At 39.7% G+C, this 20,839-nt stretch overlaps 1 protein-coding gene across 1 annotated transcript; it reads left to right on the top strand.

Annotated features, from left to right (window-relative positions):
- Positions 1 to 9,786: 9,786 nt before the first annotated feature.
- LOC124864461 (cytohesin-2-like) lies at positions 9,787 to 20,038 on the top strand. The gene is made up of 12 exons (XM_047359249.1): positions 9,787 to 9,866; positions 10,302 to 10,378; positions 10,634 to 10,698; positions 11,687 to 11,753; positions 15,249 to 15,367; positions 16,280 to 16,360; positions 16,496 to 16,608; positions 16,880 to 17,028; positions 19,260 to 19,371; positions 19,480 to 19,556; positions 19,640 to 19,711; positions 19,886 to 20,038. Exons 1-12 carry the CDS (start codon positions 9,827 to 9,829, stop codon positions 20,036 to 20,038), a joined length of 1,125 nt encoding a protein of 374 aa, XP_047215205.1. The 5' UTR covers positions 9,787 to 9,826.
- The last annotated feature ends 801 nt before the right edge of the window (positions 20,039 to 20,839 follow it).

Consider the following 20,839-nt stretch of genomic DNA (forward strand, 5'->3'; position numbering starts at 1 on the left):
CCAATCACAACCGTCAATGTAATCAGTCATCGAATAAGAATAATAAGAACTGCGTAAACTTTAGACAGCAAGCCGACAAATATTTTTTTACTGGTTTTCCAGGCTCAACATTGTAAGAAACCAGTGGGTTCAGAGTGAGTCTGGGCAGTCAGTAGGTCATAACACTGAAGTTACCTTTAAAACAAACACTGGCGCAGCAAGAGTCTGGTGTATAAGCCTCCTTCGCTTCCTGCACTTTCTTCTCCTCAAAACAATTGCTTGTTGCAGTTTTAAATAGTTTTTTTAGCAGCAAGACTGTGGAAACAGCGCTGGTTCCCGCCTTTTTGATGTTGCAGTTACGGTGCAGAGGTGCAAGTCGATGACGTAACTCCTACTGTCCCAATTCTCCAATTTTGCAACCTGCGCACTTCATTATGCATTTACACCCCCTACATGCACTTGTACAAAGTACACACTTCATAGAGGGGCGTAGGGTGTAGTGTGGGAATTGGGACAGGGTCCTAGTTCTGTACTTAAAACACTTCTGTAATTGAAACAGCCCTCAATTCAGCATTCTCAAAATACCAGGCAAACCAAGCCTTCACCAAGCTCATGCAGCACACATGCTGCCAACTGGCCATGAGACCAGCTCCTCTCCCACCTTTAACCCAGCTCGTCACGGGCAAAGAACAATCAGCTGGACCCTCCAGGCAGCAGGAACCCAACAGCAAGAAACAACAGAAACTCAGTGGGAGAAGCATCCTCTCACTGACATGCAGACACTGCTGCTGGTAACACCCAGACTGCTTGAGCAGGGATTCAGCAGCCAGACCACTGACTTGACTGAGACTGTAGTTTATGAGCATCATGTTCATCAGGTAAGAATATGCTTCTTTGTACCTAAATGGAGTTTTGACGAAAATTCAATCTGGAAGACTCACCCCCTCCTCTGCTCCGTCCAACGACTCCACCATGCATCCCTGTTCCAGCCAATCAACATTGAGTCCGCATTTCTTCTTCAGCCAATCACCCTCCAAGGCTATTCTTTAAAGATCTTCATTCATGGACTTCCTCGCTCTTCAAGCTGAGCTGCAGCCCTCCTCCTCGCCATCTCCACCATTTGGCGTCCTAGCTCTTCCTGATTTCCCTACCTCCTCAGGCCTCCACTCCACCACCAGTCAAGCTCACGTCATTCTCAGCGTTCGTGTCTTCCTCCGAGGTCCAAGTGCCAAAGAAATAAATATTTGTAAATAAACTTCTCTAATCGCCACCTATGTGTCTTTTCATTGTGAGTCTTACAGGATTGAATTAACTGTAGCAACATATTTTTTGTCACTGTTTGAGCCAAAGGAAGGAGAGAAAATTTGACAGTAGATAATGTTTGAATATGTTAACTTCCCTTCCAACCACCACATGAGTAGCATGAGCTTAAGTCAGTTCTTATGGCCAAAGGAAAAATGTAATAGACATCTGAATTGCAGATGGGATCCTCAAAAAGACGTTTGGACAGTTACATTACTGAAGTTCACTTAAACCCTGATGATTAAACATGCTATGTTAGACTTGTACAATCAGCGGATAGCTCCCTAACATGAAATTTGTGTGGAGAAATGGAAGGGGGCGCAATATTGGTCATCAAAGTAGCAATGGTCAGAGCCTGAACAGAAACTGAAATGTATGACCTGTAAAATGCCATAACGTTTGTGTTTTAAATCATACATTTTGCCACCAACAGCCATTCCCCACTTATGTAAGCTTTATACAAACCGGGCTCACCACAGAGCAATTTTAAATTCCTCTAAACAGGAGCCAGTTTGTTAAGTCTCCAAGCTATGGATCTTTCATTTCTCCCGACTTAACCCTCCTCACTGAACAAACAGACAAAGGCATCTTTCCTTTACAACTCGAATGTGAGCTGCAGCCTTCAATATCACTACTTTTGTCTTCAAGGGACATTGTGTTATGCATTTATCCCTGGGTTTGGAAATCCAGACATAATGTTTTACATAACTCTTGATTTCAGACATGGAAATGAATTGAATTAGCATGAACTACATGTCTAAATATAATTAAAAGGAAAATTTGTAAAAAATAATAATATACACCTCTCAACATTACGAGAGGAACTTCTAAAGAAAAATCTCACCTGCTAAAAATTGCAGTAATTTTCTCTACAGAACACTTCTTAGGGGCCGATTTAAACTGAAGTGTATGAGCATGCAAAATATCTTCCACTTGGAGGGTCTTAAAAGCTACAACCTGTATTACTGAGAAGAGGCTATATTATTGAGGCTTTACGTCTCAAGAATCCACATAAAAGACTTCAGCATGAAGTGCTTTTATTCTCACTCCATACATTGTGAAATAATAATCCTGCATTAAATGGCTCTGTTTTATATATTTAGTCCCTTCAGCATTGAAACTTGACTCATTGATTTCTTGTGAGCATTGAAAGCGCCTAAGTTATGCATGATTGGACACATCTAAGCATAAATCCTCTGCTTTGACTGCACACTGCCCACATTCTCCTGCTGTAAATAGATTTGTATTTCTTATCTAAAGCTATCTAATCTTTCAAGGAAACATCAGCATTATGGATGGCAGGTTACTATGGTAACGTGATGACACAGTGCCTTGAATGAGGGAGTGGAGAGGTTTTGTGTTGTAAACTAAACTTTTACCTGAGGAACCTTTGTTGGATGGAAGCAACAAACTGGCTCCTGCTGAAGCCCAATGACAAATCAAAACACTGGGTACTGTTGTTTGTGCAAGCGGGGAGATCCTAAATGGCACAAATTGGAGTAGATGGCAGCCCAATAATTATCAATATGAAGGACAATTTTGCATTTCCTGTGAATTATTATGTATTTGCACCTGCGATCCAGACAGCAGGTCTAAAATGAATGCTTGCTTCTCCTGACTAGCCAAGACTTTCGACTGCCAAATCCCACTCTGGAGGCAAAGGTGTACGTTTCAATCTAGGTAAGACTCATAGAGACGGGATACGCATACTGATCATTTCGAGTGTGCCAACCTCTCTGTAAAAACGCTTCCATGAGGAAAGCTGTTCACACTGACATCATAGTAGCTTCAGCTGCTGCTTGTTACATCAGATGAACTGATAAGTGTCCTTCTGGAAATGTTCACATGCATGTATGATCCCATTTTGTGCCCTGACAATCATCTCTATATCTCTCCGTAGTTTCTGCATCTTAGTAACCTTGTGCCTTTATTGATGCTGTTCTCCATATCTGACTCCATTGGGTTGTTTTTATACATTTTTTGGTCCCAATCTAGTGATTTTGTGTCTTCCTTGTCAAATTTGCATTTGTTTGTGGCTTGTTTTTGTGATTGATAATCTCTCTGAGCTGATTTTGGATTTGTTTGTGAACATTTATTGCTGTTCTGCATCTTGATGAGGTCATTTTGTATCTATCTATTGTTTATACCCTCTTATTCATGCAGGGTCGCGTCAGGGGCTGGTGCCTATCTTCTATCTCCAGTGGTCTATGATCACCAGTCCATCACAGGACAAACAAACAACACACCTACTTATACTTAAGGGCGATTTAGAAGAGACCATTTAACAGTCATGCTTTTGGAATGTGGGAGGAAGTTGGAATACCTGGAGAGGACCCACACATGCACAGGGATAACATGCTCCTAAATTAGCCTCTACTACAGTTTGTGAACCCCATGCAGGAAAGACCATAGGACGGGCTTCAAACCAGGACCTTCATGCTTCAAGGCAACGGTGTTAATTCCTCCACCGGGCAGCCTTGGTTTTAGGTCATGTTGCGTCATTTTTTTCTGTGCAGTCATTGTGTGTCTATCTATGCATGGGTTTGTGGTCATTATTTTTGTCAGTAGTTGATTTTGGGTTCAACTTTGACCTATCATTTTCTGTAGTCATTGTCTTTTTTTGTCATAACTGTCTGTTTTTTTAGATTTTACCTTTTATAAGCTTGCATGAGCCATTTTGTGCCTTTTTTGCACAATTTTTTAATTCTATGCATGCATTATACACTACAAGGCATATGGAGAAAAACAGTGAAGAGATTATTTAAAGAATGAGAGGGAACATATACCGTATATAGAGAAATCTAAATTAGATAAAAAGGACAGATTGGATTGTTTCATGTTTTGTGTGTGTGTGTGTGTGTTTGTGTGTGTAGGTGGGTGGGGGTAGTTTCTGTATCCTTTTCCAATTGGTTAGACACACAGTGCCACAGGTAGGTGGAGACGGTGCTGTGTTTCAGACAGCTTGCCAGGATTGCGATTAAGTTCAAATATTTCATACCAGAGAATCAGCTAAGCATGATCAACTCCAGGCTGTGCATTCATTTACAAGTGATTTCTGTTTCTTTCATGAAAACTGCTGTCGACTGCAAATGATGTAACAATTTCATTTAAGTTTGAAAAAAGCATGTCAATCAGTGATGACCAATTTAGTATCGCAATGCTGTAATTTTTTTTATTTTTACAGTAATTTTCTATTTCTTTTAATGTCTGTTTTGTTGGATTCATCAACAAATGAACTACTTTTGGTCTATGCTTCTGATTGTTTTTAATTTTTTTTATTTTCAAAATAAATCTATTATATCTGTGCTATCATAAAAAACATAAAAAATAAACCACTCCTTCAGCCTTTATTAAATACAAATTAGAAATATAACTAAATTGTGATTTGTTTAAGAAGGAAAGTTCATTTGTGCATAGGAACCTAACTAATTTATAAAACTCAATATTTTGTTATTTTTATCAGAAAAATAGTAATATTAATAATACTAACATTAAAGTAGTGTTAATTTTTCAGTTCTGCAGAAGCGGTTCTGTTGTTTGCAAAGCTGATGGGTCTAGGTTGTTCCATGACTTTAAATTCATCTCCAGTTTTCCATTAATTCCTCTCCGAGGATAAAGCAGAACAAGTTAGTTTTTCAGTGTGACGTGTTTACTCTGAGATTCAGAACTCATTTGTCTGACCCACTGGACTCCCAGGCATGTATCCAAAAGGTCTGTTCAGTAATTCATCCCTCATTTTAACAAGCCTCTGTCATCACAATCTTGCTTTCTAAATGTGGAACTGTGGGAAGAAAGCATCATCATTATGGACAAAGAACACAAAGACAGACACCATTACTGCAGAATCAAAGCGCCGCAGACAGAGCAGCTTGCAGCTGGAGCGATTACCTGGGCTTATAATGAGCACTCATGATGATTGGCAGCACAGTGCAATGAGGCCTAACCTAATGAAGGTCAACTCTGAACAATCTATCTGAAAAATAAAATAAAATAAAAAACACGGACATGTTTGTGCCAGTTGGGTTATTCTTGTCTGGATATGTCTCTAATGCTTTTTACCTTATGGCTTAAAATTGATATCCAAAATCCTGTGGTTTTTGAAGTATTTTAAGTCATTTCTTGTTTTTATGTACAGGACTGAACTCTGAACTGTGTTTTTTTTGCTGGTGGCTTTTCTTCTTATTGTAACTGTGGTTATGCTAGTTTCTGTTACTCTTTGTCAGCTGAGACCAGCATGTCCTAGTTTCTCTCTTCGCCATTATGAACATATAAAGGAAGTCTGTGAGCTCAGGGGGACAGAAACCCATAGTCGCCAGCTGCAGTATTTAATGAAGTTTGGCTGACTAAAACATTTATTTATTCATTTATTGTTTTCTTTTTTTTTTTTTCCTTCACTGTGGATATGTTTTGTACTCTTCTCCAGTTTGAAACCTTTAAACAATGAAATCTTTGTTATGCTTTGTAACCTGTGTAAACTATGCCAGAAAACTCTAACTAGGACAGCTAAACTTCCTCCCATGTTCATAAGATTGTGAACTGAAGACCTTTATTATTTTCTATATTTTGCCCCTAATCAGATTAGTTTTTAGTAGCAATGCCACGTTTATGTATATGGCACTATAAGAAACATGTGTTTGACCAAAGTGCATCAGAAATACATGTAAAAAACTAGTAAAATAAAAAAGACACAATATCTATGAAAATCAAATGCCTCTGTATGAAAATGAGTCTTAAGCAGTGATTTAAATGTCTCAGTGGTCTGAGCAGTGTTTATAAATCAGTAAACTGTTCCCTAATCTTGGTGCAGCTTCTGCAAAGGCCCGGCCAGCTTTATATTTCAGTCTGGATCTTGGAACATCTAAGAGAAACCGGTTGGTTAACTGGAGTGCTCTTACGCTCTTCGACAAATACGACGAGGCAAGATCATTTAAAAAGGTAGCCTGCAGGATATAATAATGTCATGTAAATCCTGGCAGCGGTGGTTCTTGCATGAACACCACCCCTTGGCGGGTCTCTCCTTCTGCCACCCCAAACCCCTTCTGCAGTAAGTAATAATATGGTTTCTTCAGACTTCCTGGCTCACATAGTTTCAGGCTAGCTCAACATGAGGTTAGAATGACTGACAGCAAATAAAGCTTGATTGCTTTAGTGTTAGCAGCAACCGTGAATGCCCAACCGCAGCAATATAATACTTGTTCAGGGTTTAAATGACAGATGAGTGTAATTTTTTTATTTCTTGTTGCTTGTGCACCTCCTCTACAGAGCTGCTCTGCGAACTGCCCATATGGCCTACATAAAGCCTCACCTGTGTACAGGGTGTATATCACATTAAAGGATCATAGATCTTTACAAAGATTCATTACAAACACTTAACTAAAATGAGTGAATGGTGCTCCAGCTTATATTGGAAGAATTACATTTTATTAGAAAGAAGTATTTCTGTCAAAGTTAAATAAAGAAACACCCTCGGGTTTCGAAAAACTGAGTCAGAAACGGTCACAAGTTTAAAGTAGCTCTGACCTTTAGCATGACACCAGACTCATATCCACTCATTGCTTAAAATCTATTTAAGTTAGTCCAAAAGCCAAGACAAGATTTATTCACAAAAGGGAATTATTTACAGGGAAGATTGTGTTTTAATTATTATATTTAAAATAAAAAGGGTAAAAGAGTGATTTCTAAATTGGACAAAAATACAGAAGAAAAACATTTTATGGTGGAAGTAAAACAAAACAATTAGATCAGCACAGGGCAGAAGAGTTGAGCCAAGTCCTCCAAACACACTGAAAACAGGCATCATGATTAAAAACACTGCAGACAAATTGTTCGCTCGGCTCAAAGAAGGAGGCTGTTCTGTGGTGTGAATATCAGAAACACATTCCTCTCATTTTCCATGCAGCATATGAGGTGCGGCTGAGAAGATCTGAAAGATCTTCAAGGGATAGAAGCCATCGGATGTATTCTGAAGCCAGGTTGTGCAAGGCCCTGAACATGTTTCCGCCTGAATCCTAAATTAGATTTGAGGTTAGTTACATCAGAACTGGGGAGGATATCACATTTGATGAGAAGCCAAAAATGACACATACATTGTTGGAGAGTGATTCTGTATCATTTGGTGAAAAGTGAAAGGCTCACAGGACCTTATGAAAACTTTAAATCAGGGCAATTATAACAGAACTTCTGCTTTACTTTGATTTGTCTTGTTCTTAATCAATAAAGACAGAATTTATCTCCCTTGTTAAATTTTTTGCTAATGCCTCACTGATGGAAATATATTTTAAACAGAACCTGTATGACAACATGAAGTAGGCAAGCGGATTTCAAAGAGCAATACAGAAAAATAAAAACTGTATTCATGTAGTAAATGAAACACAAGCAGCTTCTTAAATTTAAAACAGGTGGTGGTTAACAGACGCGTGTATATAAACCCATAATTTGATGATGTGATGCAAGAGGAAACCCAACTGGAGAGAGGAGGAAACACAGTTAGTTGAAGAAGAAAAGCATATTATAAAAGGAAAGTTCATTCCTTCCTTAACTAGAGCAGAGAGCACCTTAAGACTTTTAACTGCTTCTCCTATAGCCTGCATTCGCTCTCCCCAAAAGCCGCACACAACATCTGCCAAGTCCAACATTACACACCAACATTTTCCCTTATTTCTTTTGTGTTGCATGCTTATCCTATGTTCCCTACCTTATTCAGGCTACTCTGCACACGTTGCAAGACACTAAGCACGCATCTCTGTCAGCTCAGGGCCATCACAGGTACCTAGTGGCAACTCCTTACCAGTCGAGGGACCTCTGGGGATCTCTTAAATAACTGGGAGAGTAAGGGTGTATTCACACCTGCCACGTTTGGTCCACTTTAAACGGACCTGTTTGTTTCCCTGTTAGTCCGGACCTTTTCCTCAGGTGTCATAACACTCAAGCGAACCATGGTCTGGTGCATTTTGCTTCTAGTGTGAATACAAACCGGCCTCGAAAATGTACGTCTTTTTTGGACCAAACAAGCCATCATAACAGTGTACGTTATACTGAAATCTTCCCTGAACGCTCTGTTGCTTAGCAACGTTGTTGCCCACGTGTTTTAGCTCGGTGCAGAGCACAGCGTCTCCTTCGGCTTGCAGCACGCATTCACCGACTAGGTTCAAAAATTATAAATAGATTGTCGCAAAATCTGTGTTGAATAAGCTGCTCTTTACTTTCACAATGATACTACAGGACTGCCACAGATGCTTTCCTCCATTTCCGGCCCTGTGCTGTGTCCCGCCCCCATCATTTCTGTCCAATGAGAGCAATGATCGTCACTCGAGTGGCTTTATTTATAAGTTATAGTTCACTTGCAAAAAGCACAATGCGAAAGCGAACCGCACCAATCCAAAAAAAAAATAAGGTCGCTTTTCTGGACCAATCAAACGGACCAGAGTTTGTTCCAGCCCTTGGTACACTTAGGCGAACCCTGGTCCCCCGGTTCCAGTGCGGTTTGCTTCTGGTGTGAATATGAACCGGCCTCGATACGACCCAACCACAAGAAACAGATGCCTTTTTGGACTTAACAGGGCATCATAGAGAACGTTGTGAATAGTGAACGCACTGAAGCCTACCTGATCTGCCTTTTTTGGCCCGCATTCACTGATGCCATTCCAAAGTTAGACATAGAACGTCACGAAACTTGCGTTGATGATCTGCTCTGGACACTTACTGTGATTTTGCCGCTGTAATGACCTCACGAATGTGTAGAACAGAAATGCAGCATTACTTCCGTGATAGTTTTCCTCTATTTCCAAGTCTGTGCTCTGTCCTGCCCTGGTGATTTCTGTCCAGTGGCAGCAACAAGTGGCTTTGTTATAGTTCACTTGCAAAAAGTACTATGTGAAAAAGTGATCCGCACCAAACAGAAAAACAAAGTTAATTTATGGTCCAGACAAACAAGGACTTTCCTGGTGTGAATACATCCTAAGGGGGATTCTTAGCATTAAGACTTTTGGTAACTTGCATTTACGCTTAAGTCTGAAAGTTAGTAAATTTCTGCTATTTTCAACACTTAAGACTTTTGAGAAGTCCACTTGATAAATATGGGCCCAGCTGAGACTGTAGTGCAGCCAGGTGAGAACCTGAACAGAAATGAACACAGAGGGAATCTCACAAAACCTAAAACTAAAAATAAACACGAAGAAAGAAACACAAGAAGGAGCTAAGAATCATAAAACAATCAGTAAACCAGGTATGGAAGAGTGTTAGTGACAAGAGTATTAGTTTTATATCAGCTGAATCTTTTTTATCTTCCTAAAAATAAACAAATATTTAGTGTAGGCTTAAAGTGAAGTTTAAGAAAAACTTGTTTAATGCAAACTTTTCATGATGATAAGATTTTCACTGCATTTTGACTCTGTTTTTTTTTTTTTTTTTTTGCACGTCATCAGAAGTGGTGTAAGCGGCGTTCTCGCAGTCGTGTGTCAGAACAGCAGCGCCTGCCTTTTTTTTTTTCCATTCTGACTTCTTAAGTTTGTTTCCTGTACAGCCGGCAGTCGCTCTGCACAACAACATGGCTATAAGCAGAAAAGACAGCTTCCTCTGGGGAAAAGGTACAGTTATGATTTAAACTTTTAAACATCCAGGTTGTCAAAACTGTTTTCTGAAGTGATTTACAGAGTTCTTTACTTGTTTCTAAGGTCTCATCAGTAGCTTACACTAATGATGATTGTAGCTTTTGCTAACCCTATTACAGATTAAATTATGGAAACTTCAATGAATATGTAATTTTAGCTTCTTTTATTTTAGCATTTGGACATTTGGAGAACAATAATGGTCCAATCCCTCAACAAATGAGGATGAACTGTGCTCATACTCCCTGCCTCATTAAAGGAAGGTTTCTATTTTCAGCCTTTTCCATTGACCACCTCTCTAACTGCTGAATGATAAAGCTGGGGTGCAAACTGGTCAATGAGAACAAGCGTGGGTTTGTTCGAACATGCATTAAATGCTACAAATCTGTCAATGCTTTTTGTGTTGCACCACAGCTCCACCAAAACACCCATCAGCTGAGAGGAGGCAGGGCGCCAGGAGCCATAAACACGAACTGCTCGATGACCTTCAGGTACTGAAGCTTTTCCCCACCAAGGTCCTTTGTTAAAATACCTCGTTATTCTCCTGCACACGCCCACAGCTCGCGGCACACAAATGAGAAAAGTCTCTTCTTTATTTTTGATTGTGATACAAAAGGATCTTAAGGTTATGTTATAAGAGCCTTGGACAAATTGGCCCTGAGTCACAGCCTCTGCGGTGAAAAGTGATGCGAAAACCACACCTTTCTCCTTTATAACCATCTCTGTCATCTCTCTATTTCTCACAGAAGCTAAAACAGGAATTCAGTGATTCCATGCCTGATTCCAGCAACCCTGACCTGAGGTGGCACAGGTGAGGATGAGCACATTTTCACCAGCTCCACCTTGGTTTGCCCGACGTCTTTATGATACCGTCGGGCTTTGGCCAGTTTGGTTTTTAAAGAGGCCTGTCCTTCCAATCAGCTCATTGCATCATTGCAATGACACTAAACTTTGCTCACAATGTGTCAGTTGTAACTATTTTTATTTACAAACTAAACTGGGCTTTGGTCACTTCCTTTTCTATCCTAAGCAGCTGTTTTTTTTTTCAATAAGCAAGAAGATTGAAGCATTAAAAGAACTCCTGTATGAAACTAAAAGGTTTTTACAGGATAACAACATTTAAGGTCACATTCTGACTCAATAAAACACCTTTAATCTGTTCTCAGTTTTATGACTGGTGGCTCGTAGTCATGGTTGACACATTATAGAAGAGACAAACATGGCCTGAAACCCCCAAAACAAAGGTATTAAACATGCCTTTTGGCTCATTTTCAGAATAACTGTGTTTACCGGCTTGACCCCATTTTAGTACTTCCTCCTTTGTTGCTGCATTCAGAAGGTGTCAGTAAACCCTGCATATGCTGCAATGCTGCATTTAGCAGTGTTTCTGGTAGGTCTACCACAGTTTCTCATTCCAACCCACCAAAACCCATCACCCACCATCTTATTAAAAAAAACTAAAATTTCTCAGAAAATGAAAGAGTTTGATTAACCAACCAGCCAATCAATGCGATTATATTGACTAATTCTTTAAATTGGTGTTTATTAATACGTGCAACCTGCAGAACTAAGGGGGGTTAAAACAAACATGCATGCACTATGTATTGTTTCACATTACTGTACAAAGATAAAAAATATGGTTCACTTTAATTCTGTTCAACTTGGTTCATACATTTTTACATTTAACTTGTTTTTAAGGTTAACGTATGCAGCTACTAAGATGTTTAGTTAAAACAAAAAATGCATTTTCTTAAACTTGTGCATTTCTGAATTAGCTTTGTTTATATCCATGGTTGCAGCAAAAGTGTTGTGAGGAACAGGAAATTTCTACGAGGGAAAAAGAAATTCAACATGGACCCAAAAATGGTAAGCTTTCATAAACTTTTCTGCACTTCCAATGATGGTGTAGGTCATAACATGGCCACATTGTATATTTCTGTACTAAAACACAGTTTTAAATTGGTGTTATGTGAGATTCTAACTGTGGGTCGGGGATCAATGATCATTTAGGTAGGGTAATTTACCATTCATGAAAGAAACGCGTATGATTTGGTTTCATCACGCGCCATGCTTCCATTAAAATGAAACCAAAATGGATTTCTGCTTTTACTCATTTGATTACATTTGGATTCAACGGTTTACATTAAGTTGAAGGTAGCAACTCACGCTCTGGATGCAGGTTTGAGTTAAGTTTGTGATAAAGTGCAAACAATGCACATGCAGCCGCATATGCAGAGCAAGAGCAATAATGAGAAAAACCACATCCTGTTCTCTAAAATGACGCAGAGGCGTCACTTCAAGAATAAAACCGAACCCCTTGGTCTGTGACCGCTTTGCACTCAAGTCTGAGAAGGAATGGGCGGATGAGAGGCTCAAAGACTTTTCTGCACTGAATGTCATTAAGTGGCTGTAATTTAGAGAACTGCTCTGCATGAGTTCACACTCAGGTTTGAGGGTCATGTTCTGAAGCACTTCTTCAAATAAAGCAATAAGAGGATGAAAAGTTCCCCTTTCCCTTCTCCTCAAATGTGTTTCTGACTAATAACAGCAGAGCCTCAAAAGGTGAAGAAGATAACCTTCTTAGAAATGAGATATGACTGGTGAAGAATTAGCAGTGCTGATAACACTATTAACACCAAATAATGGTGGCGCAGTTGGTAGCACTGTTGCCTTGCAGCAAGAAGGTCCTGGGTTCGATTCACCTTAGGTGAACGAGTGTGTGCATGGTTGTTTGTGTGTTGCCCTGTGATGGACTGGTGACCTGTCCAGGGTGTACCCTGCCTCTTGCCCATAGACTGCTGGAGATAGGCACCAGCTTCCCCACGACCCACTATGGAATAAACGGTAGAAAATGACTGACTGAATATTAACAATACATTTTATTTAGGGACACCAAACAAAAAATGATAGAAGAGTAGAAATATAAACAATACAACAATATAAAAGCAAACAGCATAGCAATGACTGGCACAGTATCAGCAAAAACAATATCAGAGATAGAATAGGCACCTTTAATCAGGTGGGTTTGTATTGAGATTTGGCTGAGGAATGAAAGTCAGAAAAAGTTCTGGACCCCATTGTTGTTAACGGGCCAAACGGGCAGGAGGTGTGACATGAAGGTAGAAGAGTTGGGGCCAGTGTTTAATAGCAAAGAAGATCAGTGAGGTAAGAAGGTGCCAAGCTTTGGAGAGCTTTGAAAGTGAGGAGAAGAATCTTTAAATCAACGTAATATTTGATGGGTAACCAGTGAAAATGTTTAAGAATGAGAGTAATGTGTTCAAAGGAGGAGGTTCTGGTTATGACCCGGGCAGCTAAGTTCTGGACAAGTTGAAGTTTGTAAAAGATTTTGAGTGGAACACCTGAAAGAATGGAGTTACAGTAATCTAATTGAGAAGTGACGAATGCATCGATGAGGAAGTTGCTCTGATGGTTGTAAGAGATGAACAGAGAGGATTGATGTTTCAAAGGTTGAAATATGCAGGTCTGGTAATGTTGTTGAAACGGGTTTCAAAAGATAGAAGTTGGAGAGTAAGTTAGAAATTGGCCGGAATTAGGATCGGCACCTGTCAGCGATTTTCAAGGCTAATGGGACAGAACCAGTGGATAGAGAGAGGTGATTTTTTTTGTTATTAAGACGGTAAAGGTTCCTACACACCTTTGACTAGGTGTGTAGGAAGTGGATCCAGCTGACAGGTAGAGGACTTAGACTTCAGAATGAAACTGTAGATTCCTGAACCAGGAGGCAGTTGAGGGAGGAGACAGAGAGAGGACCAGACGGGGGTTGTTCCACAGTGCATGAATAGTGCCAATTTTAGCATTAAAAAACCATGAGTCTGTTGCAGTGTTCAGTAGAGTACATTCAAGACGGAAGGGTCTGAAGGTAGTATGGTGTTGATCATAGTAAACAATGATCTGATGTTTCCTTTTGCCTGAGCCAGTTAGGTTAGCATAGTGGTCAGATTTGGCTTTGATGACAGTATCCTGTCATGTTTTGCCTGACCCTTAAACATTTTTTTGTGAATAGTGAGATCCATTTCTTGTGACAAATGACAACCTTTGGCTTTGAGGAGATGGAGTTCTTGTGTATTCCAGGGAGCAGATTGGGAGAAGTGAACAGTATGAGTCTTGACTGAGGAAAGGATACCTTGGAGACTGCTGTTATAGTGGAAAACTGGGCTCTTCAGGATAGACAGCTTCCTGTGGTTGAGGACATCACCCAGTCTGTTGGAGAGTAGAGATGGATCGATGTTCTTAATGTTATGGGAAGAGATGGAGCGAGCGGGGTGAGATCTAGAAACTTATAAATTGACATTAAAGGAAACTAGTTTATGGTCAGATATGGACAAATCAGATGCAGCACACTGAGAGGGGGTTAAACCAGAACAGCAGCTCAAGAATGGGTCCCTTGGAGTGGGTGGAAAAATCAATAAACTGTGCAAGTCCAAAGCTGTCCAGGCTTGATGTAAAATCTCTTGTTAAAATATTTATGGTGTGTTCCATATGAACTTTAAAATCACCCAATAAAATGTCATCAGGAGACTTGGAACAACTGAATGTCACAAAAAGAAAGAATCCCTTTTTATAAACTTTTTGGCCTGACAATAAAAAGTGGTGATTGAACCATTTATCTGTTATGCAACACATTCAAATGAATCAAACTTGGGTACAGTCAATGAGTCCATGGCCGACCCGAGGTCATGCCAGGTTGATGTACACAAACACATGGTGGGGTTGTTTTGTTCAGCTGGACAAAGTCAAGTTCCATTAAAGCAGAAGTTTCTCTGGGGCTGCAGTGAATATATTTCCTTCTGTGATGCGGTGAGGTGTCAGGAGGAAGCCAGAGTGCCATTATAAGAGCAGGCGCGGGGACTCGAAGTCGGAGAAGTTCTGCTGTGGTGTAATGCAGGATTGGTGTCACTAGGCGGAACGTGAGGGATACAATGATCCATGAGCATGCAAGCCAGATCGTGAACATCTTGATCCACATTCCTGTTTGAGACTCCAGGGTAATCCGAAAGTCTTAAAGGGAGTGAGGATATGTTGTCGACTGGTAGGATGCCAAACAGGTGATCTCACAGACTGACAAACTGAAAGAATCAGCTGTATCAGGTGACAAGAAGAATCAATAGAAGTCCATAACAAACTGGCGAGAGGAAAATAAACTGAGCAGAACATAAATAATTACACCAATAAGCACAATTAGTTGTCTTGAATAGTTTCTCTGAGAGCAGCAGCAGCCAGATGTGCAGCATGCAACGTTCTACTACAGTGGGGTCCCACAAGTAAATTCGGATTTACAGATTGTGCAAGTTAACTTTTATGTGAAAATGTTTCCTTTTCTTATCTGTTCTCTTCCTACAGGGTGTCTGTTACCTGATTGAGCATGGCTTCCTTGAATGGCGAGCAGAGTCAGTAGCAGAGTTTCTCTACAAGGAGGAGGGGCTGAATAAGACCGCCATAGGCAACTTCCTGGGAGAAAGGTACAGAGCATCGTACCAGGAGTACCAGAGGTCTGATATGTCTGAGCCAAATGTCAAAGAGACAAGACAACAGGAAATTCAGAAATACATTAACGTTTTATTCTACCTAGAAATGTAGTGTTATCCAGCAGACCACAAACATGTGATTATAGAGAGGATTATAATTTAGAAATTAGGTTACAAATTTAAAGGGCACATATTGACTTGGTGTGTGTGGGGTGTCAGAAATAATAAGATAAACCTAACTAAAATAATTAAAAACTGTCATTTTAAAAAATGGAATAATCAAAATAAAAGTAAAAAAAAAAAAACAATTATTGAAGTAAAAAGAATAAGTTAAATAGATTTTAATAAATAGATAACACTAAAGTTAAATACAAATTAAACAAAAATTTAACTAAAGTATAAATAAACCATATAAATAAATATGGAGTCAAATAAAAGGAAAATATTTAAGAGATTTAAATGAAACAATAATACAACAATTAAATACATAATTTAACTGCCTGTTTATATTTTGATATTTTGATTTCTCTCCATCAAAAACTTCACGCATGTTTGTGTGAAATCTTGATACATTTTCTGTCTCAAAAATAGAAAATTAGATATCTTGATATTTTTGATTCGCTGTTTCCAACTAATTCTGAGATTTATATAAATCTTCTCTGGACAAATCAGGCAATAATGGCTCTATCTATTGATTGCTTAATGTTATTCATGCATGTAAACTGGGCTTGTTATTGGCATTATTTATTGTTTCCACAGTAGGGTATTCTGATTTCCCATTTGTATGTTGAAGACGTGTGTATATATGTGTGTATGTATGTATGTATATATATTCTTATTCTGTTTTGGGTTTGTGTGTTTTTCTATTCCCCTTGTTTATCTGAACTGTTTCTAAATGTCGCACAGGGAGGAAATGCATCTAAAGACCCTGAAAGTGTTCGTGGGCCTGCATGAGTTCTCGGACTTAAATCTAGTCCAGGCGCTGAGGTTTGTGAAATTCAGGCTGAAATGGCGAGGCAGTTTTACCTTTATTTTGTTTTTAGCAAAAGCTACAATGACTCTCCATTTTTACCAGAATTTGCTTCTCTTTGATACCAATATTTTTAATCTGTTCTCTGGTAGGCAGTTTCTGTGGAGTTTCCGCCTCCCAGGTGAAGCTCAGAAGATTGACAGGATGATGGAGGCATTTGCAACTCGCTACTGTGACTGTAACCCAGGGGTCTTCCAATCCACAGGTACGATGCAAATTCATGGAGTCTAATTAAAAATATTTATATGTCTTTGATTCTATCATCTCTGTAAGAACATTACAGCACAATGAAAGCCAAAGAAATGACTCATCTAGCTTTCTCTGGTCCGAGCTAATTGATTCTTCTGCAAAATTGTTTGGCTCTCGCTGCATTTGCAGAAAGCCATTATTTTTGATGGGCGCGCACGGCTCTGCAGCTGAGGTAGAGATAACAAAGCTCAGTTATGGCAAAGCTAAGCTGTGGTTTTCTGTTACAGACACCTGCTACATCCTGTCTTTTGCCATCATCATGCTCAACACAAGCCTGCACAACCCAAACGTGAAAGACAAGCCAAGTCTGCAGCGCTTCATCTCTATGAACAGAGGCATCAATAATGGCGAGGACCTTCCCACTGAGATACTTACGGTCAGCTGGTTTGCATTGCTTTCTGACTCCATCAGATTAGACCATTTGGCCCAGAGACTATTTTCAAGTCACTATAGAATCAGGCAGTATCAATTACAAGAAAAGAGCAAAAAACCTGCATTCTTGTTTTGACGGCTCCCTTTAAGGGGTGCTACTGTGGTCCGCTTAACTTCATTTTACCGCAACCATAACATCCTCTTTTATCACACCAACTCTCAGATAACACCAAAACTGAAAATTTTGGTCTACAGGTCCTTCTCAAAATATTAGCGTATTGTGATAAAGTTAATTATTTTCCATAATGTAATGATGAAAATTTAACATTCATATATTTTAGATTCATTGCACACTAGCTGAAATATTTCAGGTCTTTTATTGTCTTAATACGGATGATTTTGGCATACAGCTCATGAAAACCCAACATTCCTATCTCACAAAATTAGCATATTTCATCCGACCAATAAAAGAAAAGTGTTTTTAATACAAAAAACGTCAACGTTCAAATAATCATGTACAGTTATGCACTCAATACTTGGTCGGGAATCCTTTTGCAGAAATGACTGCTTCAATGCGGCGTGGCATGGAGGCAATCAGCCTGTGGCACTGCTGAGGTCTTATGGAGGCCCAGGATGCTTCGATAGCGGCCTTTAGCTCATCCAGAGTGTTGGGTCTTGAGTCTCTCAACGTTCTCTTCACAATATCCCACAGATTCTCTATGGGGTTCAGGTCAGGAGAGTTGGCAGGCCAATTGAGCACAGTGATACCATGGTCAGTAAACCATTTACCAGTGGTTTTGGCACTGTGAGCAGGTGCCAGGTCGTGCTGAAAAATGAAATCTTCATCTCCATAAAGCTTTTCAGCAGATGGAAGCATGAAGTGCTCCAAAATCTCCTGATAGCTAGCTGCATTGACCCTGCCCTTGATAAAACACAGTGGACCAACACCAGTAGCTGACACGGCACCCCAGACCATCACTGACTGTGGGTACTTGACACTGGACTTCTGGCATTTTGGCATTTCCTTCTCCCCAGTCTTCCTCCAGACTCTGGCACCTTGATTTCCGAATGACATGCAGAATTTGCTTTCATCCGAAAAAAGTACTTTGGACCACTGAGCAACAGTCCAGTGCTGCTTCTCTGTAGCCCAGGTCAGGCGCTTCTGCCGCTGTTTCTGGTTCAAAAGTGGCTTGACCTGGGGAATGCGGCACCTGTAGCCCATTTCCTGCACACGCCTGTGCACGGTGGCTCTGGATGTTTCTACTCCAGACTCAGTCCACTGCTTCCGCAGGTCCCCCAAGGTCTGGAATCGGCCCTTCTCCACAATCTTCCTCAGGGTCCAGGTCACCTCTTCTCGTTGTGCAGCGTTTTCTGCCACACTTTTTCCTTCCCACAGACTTCTCACTGAGGTGCCTTGATACAGCACTCTGGGAACAGCCTATTCGTTCAAAAATGTCTTTCTGTGTCTTACCCTCTTGCTTGAGGGTGTCAATAGTGGCCTTCTGGATAGCAGTCAGGTCGGCAGTCTTACCCATGATTGGGGTTTTGAGTGATGAACCAGGCTGGGAGTTTTAAAGGCCTCAGGAATCTTTTGCAGGTGTTTAGAGTTAACTCGTTGATTCAGATGATTAGGTTCATAGCTCGTTTAGAGACCCTTTTAATGATATGCTAATTTTGTGAGATAGGAATTTTGGGTTTTCATGAGCTGTATGCCAAAATCATCCGTATTAAGACAATAAAAGACCTGAAATATTTCAGTTAGTGTGCAATGAATCTAAAATATATGAATGTTAAATTTTCATCATGACATTATGGAAAATAATTAACTTTATCACAATATGCTAATATTTTGAGAAGGACCTGTACATGCAAAACGCTAACACCCAACACTGTTTTAAAAACTTACCCCAAAAGCATTCATTAAGGGGAACTGAATACAATGTATCCCACATTTTTCAGATTTTGTATTTGGAAACATTTTGAAAACCATGAATCACTTTCCTTCTACCTCACAATTATTTGCTACTTTGTGTTGAACTGCTACAAAACATCTGGTAAAATATACTTATGCTTGGGGTTTTAATGTGAAAAAAAGTGTAAAAAGGATTGTATGAAAACTTGAAACACGCTTCATACAAGACACCATATAAAGTATGTATTTTGATGTATACCAAAATGAGGTTCAAATAAATCTAGACCCTCAAAGTTGAACCTATACTCGATTGTTTCCTCCAGAAACTGTACGCAAGCATCCGCAGCGAGCCTTTCAAAATCCCAGAGGACGACGGGAACGACCTCACTCTGACGTTTTTCAATCCTGACCGAGAGGGTTGGCTCCTCAAAATGGGTGAGACGCCGAGGTCAACAGCATGCAGCAAACACTGAGCTAACTGTAGTGGTTCAGAGCACCTTCTTGCTTAAATCTGTTTCAAAGTATGCTTTGTTCTTATTAAAGGCGGTCGAGTTAAAACGTGGAAGAGACGTTGGTTTATTTTGACAGACAGCTGCCTGTACTACTTTCAGTACACCACAGTAAGTTTCTTTTTCCTTGCTGATGCAAAAACAGCAACATCAAACATTTTCAGTCTTTGTCTGACGTCCGTTTTATCTTCCAGGATAAAGATCCAATCGGGATCATCCCTCTGGAGAACCTTTGTGTTAGAACGCTGCAAGACTCAAGCAAATCGGTAGAGGATCTCTCATTTTCGCACCTTAATTGTCTGCTGCTATAGAATCCAATTACTCACAAAAAAGCTGCTAAATTTCTCACACAAGTGCTCCAAACAGTGAGTCACAAGGTTGTCAAGTAAACAGAAAACATATGCACTCTGCAATTGTGCTCCTTGTGTGTTTTTCAACAGTATTGCCTGGAGTTATATAACTCCAAAGGACAGAAGATCAAGGCCTGTAAGACGGAGAACAAAGGCAGAGTGGTGCAGGGCAAACACCAGTCGTATAAGCTGAATGCAGCCAGCAGAGACGAAAGGGACGCCTGGATAGATGCCATTAGGTGAGAGCAAATTTAACCATGAAGAATCATGCAGAGGCTAAGCTGTAATTTTATGTTATCGTTGCACACAGACTATGGTCCAATATAACATTGTCAAAAAGTTATTGCCCCCATACAAATTTCTTTTGGCTTTTTTTGTTACCCCTAAATGTTTCAGATCATCAAACAAATTTTAATTTCAGACATAAATAACCCAATTAAATATAAAAAGCACTTTCCAAATGATGACTTTGTTTATTAAGAGAATAAAGACATCCATATAAGCCTGCATGAAAAGGTTATAGCCTGAATGTTAAATCATAAATTAATTAAATCATATTTTGGTAGACCTTTAAAAGCCACACCTATGGCTGATTACTGCCAGATCTGTAGAATCAAAAAATCCCTTTAATAGTACCTAACTGACAGCATGAAGTAGGCCAAAGCAGCACATACTGCCTTGATCTTGAGAAATTCAAAAACAAATGAGAAAGATGTTTTAGCAGACATGTATCAGTCTGGAAAGGGTTACAAAGCCATTTCTGATACTTTGGGACAGACAAAATTATTATTAATAGTAAAATATTTTGGTAATCAAATATGGCGATGGTAGTGTGATGGTCAGGATCTAGACAACATGCAAAAATGAATACTGAGCAATAAATCCTGGTCTCTAGTTTGCTTGAGCTTTAAGTCAAACTTTGGTTATGCAGCAGGACTATGATCCATATGAATGTCTCAAAAAATTAAGGCTTTGGAGTTTAAAAGTCCAAGTCTAGATTAAATCCCGGTCTTAAACAGTATATCCATGTCCAGTGTGGCTGAA

Source organism: Girardinichthys multiradiatus, chromosome Y (genome assembly GCF_021462225.1).
Source record: "Girardinichthys multiradiatus isolate DD_20200921_A chromosome Y, DD_fGirMul_XY1, whole genome shotgun sequence".
Lineage (NCBI taxonomy): Eukaryota > Metazoa > Chordata > Actinopteri > Cyprinodontiformes > Goodeidae > Girardinichthys > Girardinichthys multiradiatus.

Excerpts from the sequence above, each read along its gene's own strand:
- LOC124864461 (XM_047359249.1), top strand. The coding sequence starts at position 9,827 with ATGGCTATAAGCAGAAAAGACAGCTTCCTCTGGGGAAAAG. Across the intron at positions 15,368-16,279 it reads GGCAACTTCCTGGGAGAAAG|GGAGGAAATGCATCTAAAGA; the intron begins GTACAGAGCATC and ends AATGTCGCACAG. Across the intron at positions 19,372-19,479 it reads GGGTTGGCTCCTCAAAATGG|GCGGTCGAGTTAAAACGTGG; the intron begins GTGAGACGCCGA and ends TTCTTATTAAAG.